The following is an 11110-nucleotide window of genomic DNA, read 5'->3' on the forward strand; positions in this document are numbered from 1 at the left end:
AGAGACTGCCCCACCCATAATCAGCCACCAAAAGCAGGTACTATTGCATATGCCAGCAAGATTTTGCTGAAAGGACCCTGATATAGCTGTCTCATGTAAGGCTATGCCAGTGCCTGGCAAATACAGAAGTGGATCTATTGGATGGAACACAGGGACCCCAATGAAGGAGCTAGAGAAAGTATCCAAGGAGTTGAAGGGGTCTGCAAACTTATAGGTGGAACAATAAAATGAACTAATCAATACCCCCAGAGCTCGTGTCTCTAGCTGCATATGTAGCAGAAGGTGTCTTAGTCGGTCATCATTGGGAAGACAGGCCCCTTGATCTTGCACACTTTACATGCCCCAATACAGGGGAATGCCAGGACCAAGAAGTGGAAGTGTGTGTGTAGGGGGTAGGGAGGGGGGATTGTATATGGGACTTTTGTAATAGCATTTGAAATGTAAATGAAGAAATATCTAATAAAAATTTTTTTTAAAGAAATCTAGTGTAATTCTGATAGGTCTGCCTTTCTCCCTTACTGCTTTTAAAATTCTTTCTTTGTTTTATGCATTTGATGTTTTGACTATTATGTGACAGAAGGAATTTCCTTTCTTATCCAATCTATTTGGAGTTCTGTAGGCTTCTTGTATGTTCATGGATATCTCTGTCTTTAGGTTATGGAAGTTTTCTATAATTTTGTTGGAGATATTTACTGGTCCTGTAAGTTGGGAATTTTCACTCTCTTCTATACCTGTTATCCTTAGGTTTGGCTTTCTCATTGTGTCCTGGATTTCCTGGATGTTTTGGGTTAGGAGCTTATTTGCAGTTTGCATTTTCTTTGACCATTGTGTCACTGTTCTCTATGGCATCTTCTGCCCCTGTGAAGATACCTCTCTTCTATCTCTTATACTCTCCTTGTGATGCTTGGATCTACAACTCCTCATCTCTTTCCGAGGATTTCTATCTCCAGGGTTGTCTCCTTTTGTGATTTCTTTATTGTTTCTATTTCCATTTTTATATCCTGGATTGTTTTGCTCAATACTTTTGTCTGTTTCGTTGTGTTTTCCTATAATTCTTTGACAGATTTTTATGTTTCCTCTTTAAGGACTTCTACCTGTTTACCTCTGTCCTTCTGTATTTCTTTAAGGAAGTTATTTATGTCCTTCTTAAATTCCTCTCATCATCATGGGATGTGATTTTTAAATCAGAGTCTTGCCTTTCTGGTGTTTTGGAGTATCCAGGGCTTGCTGTGGTGGAAGAACTGGGTTCTGCTGATACAAAGTAGGTTGGTTTCTGTTGCTTATGTTCTTACCCTTGCTTCTCACCATCTGGTTATCTCTTGTGTTAGCTGGTCTTGCTCTCTCTGACTGTGGCTTGTCCTTCCTGTAAGCCTGTGTGTCAGCACTCCTGGGAGAGCCGCTCTCCTCAGGAGGAATTTGGGTATGGAGAGCTGTGGCACAGGGTCAGCTCCAGGGCTCAGACAGAAACTAGAAGGTTCCTATCTCCAGCTGTTCCTTGGTTCCTGTGTCCTGAGGTCTCTGGGAAGGTCCCTTGGAGCAGAAGTGGTGGCCTTACCTGTATTCTCAGGTGTGTCAGCATTCCTGGGACACCATATCTGTCCTGGTGGGATTTGAGTATAGAGAGCTTGACACAGGGTCAGCTCTGACATACAGATGAAAACCAGAAGGATCCTTTGAAATGCTGTGCTTTGGTGCAATTATGATCCCAATTTGGCAGAAATGTGAAGGTAGATGTCAATCAACTCTAGCCCATTTTTATCAAAACATTTTTTTTAGTAAATTACATATTTGTCAGTTGATGACTTTTGAGTGAAAACAATTAAGGTCGTGATCATTCTGTCCTGCTAACAACCCCTTTTGTCACAACATTGTGTATAAGTGCACCTCAACGCATATATATCTGAAATTCTTACCTCTAGCCATGATATTTCTATCAGGTTCCAGACTCTGCCAGATATCTCCACTCAATTGCTGGCCTGCTTTCTCAGTTTCAACATGTACAAAATTAAACTCCTGTTTGCTATCACCCTCCTACCCCTAAAACCTTCCCCTCTTCCCATCACAGTAAAAGCCCCATCATCCATCCAGAGCTCATGCCTGGAAGTCATCCTTGACACCCACACCATCCTGGACCAAAGTTGACAAATTATATCTTCCCAGCATGTGAAAGCCCTCATAATCTACAGCCTGGGAAACCAAAACATAACCTCCCAAACTAACCATCCCTGAAATAGATGTTTAATAGGCACATCAGTATGATTCAGTGCCTGCTATTCTACCAGAAGATGAATTGGCTCTTAAACTCCTCTACCTAGAGTATGTGGTAAGTCTCTCAGAAAACAACCCTCCCCCTAAATCTGATCAATAAGAATGAACTGCCTGAGCTTAGGATTCTAGAATTATGGGGGTTGGGGAGGGCGATTTAGGAGAAGCCTGGGATTAAAGAAATCATTACAGCATTCCAGCTCTCAAGGTTTAATTCATTAACACAAGTTTTCCCAGAACAAAGCATTAAATTATTTGCTTTGCCTTTTGTCTGTTTCTTTTACTTCTTAGAAGTTGGGAACAGGATGAAGTGACAAGCTGCCAAGAGGAGTCTGAAAATTAGAGAAAAATATGGACACTCGAAGACTTTAATGAAGAAGGCCAAACACAGTCCTAAGACATAAGGGTAGGCAGGGAGAACAGGTATTCACTCTGGGTTTTGCACCAAACTGTATTTCTACCTTTAGTAGTGCTGGCCTCCTGGCATGAATTGAGAAGCTTTGCCCTCTCAAAAGTGAGATTTCCTTGGATGATAATGTTCCTACTGAGGAGAGCAACTGTTGGCTTCAAAATATGATTCTCTCCAGCTACCCAGTTCTCTCTGAAATTGTAGGAATATCTGAAAAAAAAATAAGAGAGTAAGATGTACTTGGGAACATCTTATTAGAAACAGTAAATAGATTCTTCTTTAGGAATATCTATGGTTTTAGGAACTCAAATACCCAAAAATGAAACATACATATATCTGTAAGACACACCATGCAAAGCAATGGGAGCTACTCTCGGACCACTTGCTAAGAGAAAGTCTAGGGTCCCACTAGAGAAAGCATTTAAGAAATCCTCATCTTCACAGAGTTCACGCTTTATTGTATTATTTTCTTTTCCAGCATAATGTCTAGCATTATTTAATGCTAATGTATCTTATCAAGAGATAAATACCCAGAATACAATTCACTTAAACCCTCATCTTCCTCCATGTAAACCTATCCAAGCTGAAATTTGAGTACCTCAGGGGGTTCCTGAGATGGAGGTCTGCATTGTGGACAGTTTCTACAACAACAACTTCTGTTGCTTCAGCTCCTTCCACAGTCATCCCACTGGTAATGACAGCCTTATCCCCAGGCTTCCAGTCCACAGCTTCCCCTAGAGTCAACACTTTGTCTCCCGCATGTGCATCTGCTTGAAGATACGTGACAGTAACCTCTGGAACTGAACCTAAAGCCACCAAGAGAAAACTTGTTCAGATACTTTGATTGTTAGTAAGGATATGATTTTATAAAAGGTGCTTGTAACACCAGCCAAGAACAGAATAGTGCAATGAAAAACACAGGTATTACCACTAGACAAAATTTACATGCAAGGTAGTCTTGACACGACATAGAGGAAATGTGCATACTTGGCCTTCAGTTTTCTGTTACATGGAGAGGTAGAATTAGATGAAGTTCCAGCATAGGGCTTAGGGCAATTTCATGAGATGTTAGTTAATGAAGTATCTAGCTCAGATATCACTGCAAAAAAAGGCACTGGCAGCACAAATGTTACATATGTGTGGAGAGGCATGGGCCCAGCCCGTGTATGTCCTATGGTTGGTGGTTCAGTCTCTGAGCGCCATAAGGGTCCAGGTTAGTTAACTGTGTTGGTCTTCCTGTGGAGTTCCTATTACCTTTGGAGGCCTGCAATACTTCCTTCTATTCTTCCATAAGAGTCCCCAAGCTCCATCCACTGTTTAGCTGTGTGTGTGTGTGTGTGTGTGTGTGTGTGTGTGTGTGTGTGTGTATCTGTCTGAGTCATCTACTAGGTAGAGCCTCTCAGAGGACAACATGTGCCTGTCTGCAAGCATAACAGAGGATCATTAATAGTGTCAGGACCTGGTGATTGCCCATGGGTTGGGTCTCCCTAGTTGAGCCTGTTACTGGTTGGCCATTGCCTCAGTCTCTGCTCTATCCCCTCATGCCTTATATGGGTCCAAACAACTGGGGAGGGGTCTATGCCAAAAGCTGTTACTTGTAGGTGACATATATTCTTCTAGCTGTACTGCCTTTTCTGAACTCAGTGGGAGAGGACTCACTTAGCCTCATAGAGACTTGAAGTACAGAGGTGGGGGGGAATACCTGGGGGAGGGGGGAGCACCTGCTCAGAGGAGAAGGGGAAGGAGATTGTAGGAAGGGGTAACCAGGAAGTGGACAGTGAGCAGGATGTAAAGTCAATAAATAAAAAAATTATAATTAAATTTAAAAAAAGAAAAGGACATTGGATTATGTCAAGTTTTACTTTTTCTTTCTCTGTATCACATTATATTTGGAAAATAAGCTTTTATTTCACTCTTATTTTCAATACAAAAAAGTAGATATTTTATCCCAATGTAGAAAGAAGTCCATCATTCATTGACAAGATGAAAAGTTTAACCCCCACATACTGGAGGCAGACTAAAAGATTACTTTAGAATAGTCACCCTAGGACATTGTGTGTTAATTGATAACTTTGAACTAAAGCTGGGAACATATGGGATGCTATTATCAAGCCATTGAAGCAGGGACACTTGTGACTCTTCATATCTTAGTGGGCACAGTACTCTGGCACAACGTTATCACCTTCCTGACCCTCAGCACATATGCACTTAACTATCAAAGATTTAAGGATGCCATTTGATTCACCATTTGCACTGGTATTTTCCATCAGAGGTCAAGGCAAATTTTTAAAGGCATTATCTGAAGCAATAGTTCAGAAAACACATTGCTTACTCCCAACTTCTTCCCCTTCTCCTCAGTACATCTCCTTCCTCCTTTGCAATAGATCATAATTTACCTTTAGCCCACAGCAAGTTGCTGTCCTCCCCTGCCACACAGAAGTAAAGTAATAATACTTGAATTCCTAACTGCAGGGGTGGCCGAAAATAAATCATTTTCAAATTATTTTAAACTTTCCTCTTTATTTATTTGTCTGTGTGTGCAGAGACACTTGTACCAGCCATGTTGTTCTAGGCTGAGAAAGGTCTTTGGGTTAATGATGTAATTTCCGAAGTTTACCAAGGCAATAATTTTATCTTAAGAAATATTTACGGAGTTCAAAATTTCTAATTATAGGGCAGGTGGAAATTAAGACATAAATCATCCCTAAAGAAAATAATTTTAATTTTATTCCTTGTTTGTACATCTTAACCCTTGGGAATAATAAAATGAAATAAAGTTTATTTATTTGTATATACATATGTGTGAATTTCTCTAACCTGTTCCTGATTAGCTACATAAAAAATACATCTATGCTGTGAAGTATTAAAGAATGCATAAAAGATAGAGTTGCCTGCATATTCAAGATGACTGTTACCATGTATCAAAAAGAATCAACAGTGAAGACAAGAAGCATATTTGTCAGCTAATCCTTTGTATAAATAATAGTCAAGTCAAATTGAACAAAGAAACTCGGGGACTTTTTAAAGTGTATATTTAACTATTAGCATAATTTTCCAGCTCATGTCCTTCCGAATATTGATGGTCTTTCAGTGAAGAAAATTACTTCATAACTTATTTATTTTCTTTGCAAAAGTATCATTCTTTCTGTATATAACTAAGATATGAAACCTGTAAACACTCTGAGGTCCATTTTCCTACTTCAATCTATAGGAGATATTGACCTTTTCATGAAATACAATCACTCGGACTCAAGATGTCAAGAGAATTTTAAGGAATAACTAACCTAGACCTTCGGTGCTTCTGCTGACTGTGTCTATCATGTGCTTTTAAAGAGAGATTGTGGTGAACCATTCTATCCCACTCTTCTCTGTTGGCTCATCTGTAGTTTATGTCATCAGACCCCAGTAACAAAGGCCCAAATTAATGTTTTTTTAACTTTCCAATTCTCTCCAAGTAGATACTACTACTCTATAGTGTCTGACTTAGTAAAGAAAGATGTTTTGTTTTGTTTTTTAAGTTGGAAAATAAATTTATTTGTTCTAGGGATGGCCAGAGTTCCCTTAGAACTTCTGAATCTGCTTCTTTTTGTTTGTTTGTTTGTTTTTTGTTTTTTGCTTTGTTTTTCAAGACAGGGTTTCTTTGTGTAGCCCTGGCCTGCTGTTCTTTACTTCTTCCAACCTACTTCAAAGAGTGACATGGAGCATCTGACTGGAGAAATCAGTGGCTGTATCCGGGGTTTAAGTGTGCACAAGACAAACTAAGCAGTGCTTGAGCCATTTATATGAGTTATTTTGTATTAGAGAATAAGACTGCATAAAGAGGCAAATAAGGAAAGTAAGAAATACAATGATGATATACCATGTACCATATAGCTAAGGATGGACATAAAAATACAAGGCACTCAGAATATCTGATGTTTTTCTCTCTGAGATTCTCCTAAGAGAATATGCTGCATTCTTTAGAGTAATTACTTGGGGCCATAAAGCAAGCCTACAGGATTGCCTAGATAGTCAAAATCTGTGTTGTAATTTGTCTTCTGTCTTATTCTTGACTCAACCACAATTTGGCCTCTAGTGCTGCAATTACCTGTCTGCCTCACCTACTAAGCATGAAGCAAAAGCAACACCTATTTTGTTCACTATAACAACACCAAAGCCAATCGCAGTGTCTGGTAAATAATAGGTGCCCAATATGCATATATATTATATGGTATATAATAAGACATGGGAAAGCAAGTACCTCAAGCATTGAATTTCTATTTAATTAGATTGGACTTGGTGCCATGGCAAGGGAATATCTAAGCTTTATTATGCATTAAACACCTTCAGGTTTGACAAGCTGGGGAAAATGGAAGCTGACACCCTTGGACACCTATGTTCAGTATTCGCAGGGTAGCTAACAATAGCAGGGGTAGGGAGGAGATGCTGCATCCTACCTTCCTGAATGGAAAACAATGGCAAAGAAAGTCAAAGCAAGTAGAAACTGTCATGAAAGATGCCTTGTGCTGAATGAAGTACACAAATTTTCCAGCTGACATGCAGTTCAGGATGAATACACCCATATAGCAAATGGGAGTGTTGGGGGAAGCTCGTATGTTTTAAGAGCCAAATGGGTCAGGCAATACAATTTTAGTTATTGCTACTGAAATATCTACCAGCTGAACAGATTCAAGGTCTGGAGAAGCTGATACACATAGAAACCTACAACTGCCATTTTGTCAGAATTAAATAATTTCTGTAGTTATTCAACAGGTAAACTTTACCTCCCCTCATCATATCATGGGTGCATGAATGTTGTAATTTTCATTTTACCTTTTTGTGTGTGTGTTAACATAGTATACAGAGAGAAAACTAAAATTCTCCCAGGACATGATTTACATAGTAATGAGATAATCAGCTCTGAATTCAGAAAATGGAACTTTTAAATTCAGGACCAAAGAACTAGAAAGATAACACAATTCTCAATCTCTTAACAGAACCATACATCAACTGTATGCAATTAGCTTCAGTTCTCAAAACACTGTGTATATTACTTTACAAAAGTTACTTGTGCAAGGCAACTGGCTGACTGGCACTCCACACTTCAAATGTGTACTGTTTTCTTCACTGAAACCTTAAAACCCACATGGGTCAGCTCCTGTACAGTACCACAAATCAACGATTATATAAAAACACAGCTAAGAAAGATTAGTGATTTATAAATATGCTTAAATAAATAACAAAGCCTGTAACTCAATACAATGTTTAACCACACTAGGCACTCAGGGTTGACCTGTAAAGCAACCAACTATTCATTTACTCCCACAGATGGCCTCTCATAATTGTACTTCCTACCAATTATTGTCCAAGCAGTTCACTGCCATTCATCTGTAATTATGGAGTCCCAGAGAACCTCTTTTATGAAATGGGCATGGGAAAAAAAGGAAATAATCTTTTGTGGGTTGACACACTTAAAACTCACTAATTGACCTGTTTGTTTTATAGGACTTAAATCTTTATTCCAAGTGAAAATCTCGGCCCATACATAAACATAATCAAAGCAATATACAGCAGACCAGTAGCCAACATCAAATTAAATGGGGAGAAACTTGAAGCAATCCCACAAAATCAGGGACTAGACAAGGCTGCCCACTTTCTCCCTACCTTTTCAATATAGCACTTGAAGTCCTAGCCAGAGCAATTTGACAACAAAAGGAGATCAAGGGGATACAAATTGGAAAGGAAGAAGTGAAAATATCACTATTTGCAGATGATATGATAGTATATATAAGTGACCCTAAAAATTCCACCAGAGAACCCCTAAACCTGAAAAACTCTTCAGTGCAGTAGCTGAATATAAAATTAACTCAAACAAATCAATGGCCTTTCTCTACACAAAGGATAAACAGGCTGAGAAAGAAATTAGAGAAACAACACCCTTCACAATAGTCATAAATAATACAAAATACCTTGGTGTGACTCTAAATAAGGAAGTGAAAGATCTGTATGATAAGAACTTCAAGTCTCTGAAGAAAAAGAAATCGAAGAAGATCTCAGAAGATGGAAATATCTCCCATGCTCAAAAATTGGCAGGATTAATATAGTAGAAATGTCTATCTTGCCAAAAGCAATCAAGACATTCAGTGAAATCCCCATCAAAATTTCAACTCAATTCTTCACAGAGTTACAAAGGACAGTTTGCAAATTCATCTGGAATAACAAAAAACCTAAGATAGCAAAAACTATTCTCAACAATAAAAGAACCTCTGATGGAATCACCATGCCTGACCTCAAGCTATACTACATACAGAGCAATTGTGATAAAAACTGCATGGCACTGGTACTGCAACAGACAGGTAGATCAATGGAATAGAATTGAAGACCCACAAATGAACCCACACACCTATGGTCATTTGATCTTTTACAAAGGAGCTAAAACTACCAGTGGAAAAAAGACAGCATTTTCAACAAATGGTGCTTACTCAACTGGAGGTTACCATGTAGAAGAATGCAAATTGATCCATTCTTATCTCCTTGTACTAAGGTCAAATCTAAGTGGATCAAGGAACTTCACATATAACCAGAGACACTGTAACTTATAGAGGAGAAAGTGGGGGAAAGCCTTGAAGATATGGACACAGGGGAAAATTCCTGAATAGAACATCAATGGCTTGTGCTGTAAGATCGAGAATCGACAAATGGGACCTCATAAAATTGCAAAGCTTCTGGAAGGCAAAAGACACTGTCAATAAGACAAAAAGGCCACCAACAGATTTGGAAAGGATCTTTACCAATTCTAAATCAGATAGAGGACTAATATCCAATATATAAAAAAAGAACTCAAGAAGCTGGACTCCAGAAAATCAAATAACCCCATTAAAAATGTGGTACAGAGCTTAACAAAGAATTCTCAACTGAGGAATGCCGAATGGCTGAGAAGCACCTGAAAAACTGTTCAGTGTCCTTAATCACCAGGGAAATGCAAATCAAAACCACCCTGAGATTTCACCTCACACTAGTCAGAATGGCTAGGATCAAAAATTCAGGTGGCAGCAAATGCTGTCGAGGATGTGGTGAAAGAGGAACATGCCTCCATTGCTAGTGGGATTGCAAGCTGGTACAACCACTCTAGAAATCAGTCTGGTAGTTCCTCAGAAATTTGGACATAGAACTACCAGAGGATCCAGCAATACTTCTCCTGGGTATATACCCAGAAGATGTTCCAACTTGTAATAACGACACATGCTCCACTATGTTCCTAGTAGCCTTATTTATAATAACCAGAAGTTGGAAAGAACCCAGATGTCCCTCAAAAGAAGAATAGTTACAGAAAATGTGGTACATTTACACAATGGAGTAGTACTCAGATATTAAAAACAATGAATTTGTGAAATTCTTAGGCAAATGGATGTATCTGGAGGATATCATCCTGAGTGAGGTAACCCAATCACAAAAGAACACACCTGATATGCACTCACTGATAAGGGGATATTAGTCCAGAAATTTAGAATACCCAATATATAATTTGCAAAACACATGAAACTCAAGAAAAAGGAAGACCAAAGTGTGGATACTTCGTTCCTTCTTAGAATGAGGAACAAAATACCCATGGGTGGAGTTACAGAGATGAAGTTTGGAGCAGAGCCTGAAGGAATGACCATCCAAAGACTTCCCCACTTGGGGATCCACCCCATAAACAACCACCAAACCCAGACACTAGGCAGATGCCAACAAGAGCCTGCTGACAGGAGCCTGTTATAGCTCTCTCCTGAGAGGCTCTACCAGTGCCTGGCAAATACAGAAGTGGATACTCATAGTCATCCATTGGACAGAGCACAAGGTACCCAATGAAGGTGCCAGAGAAATACCCAGGGAGCTGAAGGAGACTGAAGCCCCATAGAAGGAACATCAATATGAACTAACCAGTACCTTCACAGCTCCTTGGAACTATACCACAAATCAAAGAAAACACATGGTGGAACTTGTGGCTCTAGCTATATTTGTAGCAGAGCATGGCCTAGTTGATCATCAATGGGAGTAGAAGGCCTTGGTCCTGTGGAGGCTCTATGCCCCAGTATAGGGGAATGCCAGGACCAGGAATGGGAGTGAGTGGGTTGGGGAGCAGGGGAAGAGGGGAGTGCATAGGGGATTTTCAGAGGGGAAACTAGGAAAGGGGATAACATTTGAATAGAAAGTATATCCAAGTGAAAAACTCACAAGACTTTTCAAAAAAGAGATGGAAAAGAGGGAAAGAAATAAAACAATGAGGAGGAAAGAAAGGAAGGAGGGAGGGAGGGAGGGAAGAAAAAAAGGAAGGAAGGGAGGGAGGACAGAAAGAAGAGAGGGAGAGATTGAGGGAGGGAGGGGAAAGGAAATGAAGATAGGCAAACTAGGCAATAGATAGATGATGGATAGATAGATAGATAGATAGATAGATAGATAGATAGATAGATAGAT

The 11110-nt window shown here is 39.4% G+C and overlaps 1 protein-coding gene and 1 long non-coding RNA gene across 4 annotated transcripts in view; one reads left to right on the forward strand and one right to left on the reverse strand.

Annotated features, from left to right (window-relative positions):
- LOC110291765 overlaps positions 1-3561 on the forward strand; it is a 36300-nt gene extending 32739 nt beyond the window's left edge. Inside the window, exon 3 of the long non-coding RNA XR_002377610.1 lies at positions 3153-3561. This is a non-coding gene — a long non-coding RNA (uncharacterized LOC110291765). The remainder of the gene's footprint in view (positions 1-3152) is intronic.
- Pkhd1 (PKHD1 ciliary IPT domain containing fibrocystin/polyductin) overlaps positions 1-11110 on the reverse strand; it is a 499157-nt gene that overhangs the window by 303212 nt on the left and 184835 nt on the right. For all 3 annotated transcript variants that reach the window (XM_029477027.1, XM_029477026.1, XM_021159032.2), the window contains 2 exons: positions 3273-3480; positions 2727-2884 (listed from right to left, as the gene is read on the reverse strand). In XM_029477027.1, coding sequence (XP_029332887.1) covers positions 2727-2884; positions 3273-3480 — 366 coding nt within the window. The remainder of the gene's footprint in view (positions 1-2726; positions 2885-3272; positions 3481-11110) is intronic.

This window comes from Mus caroli, chromosome 1, assembly GCF_900094665.2.
Source record: "Mus caroli chromosome 1, CAROLI_EIJ_v1.1, whole genome shotgun sequence".
Lineage (NCBI taxonomy): Eukaryota > Metazoa > Chordata > Mammalia > Rodentia > Muridae > Mus > Mus caroli.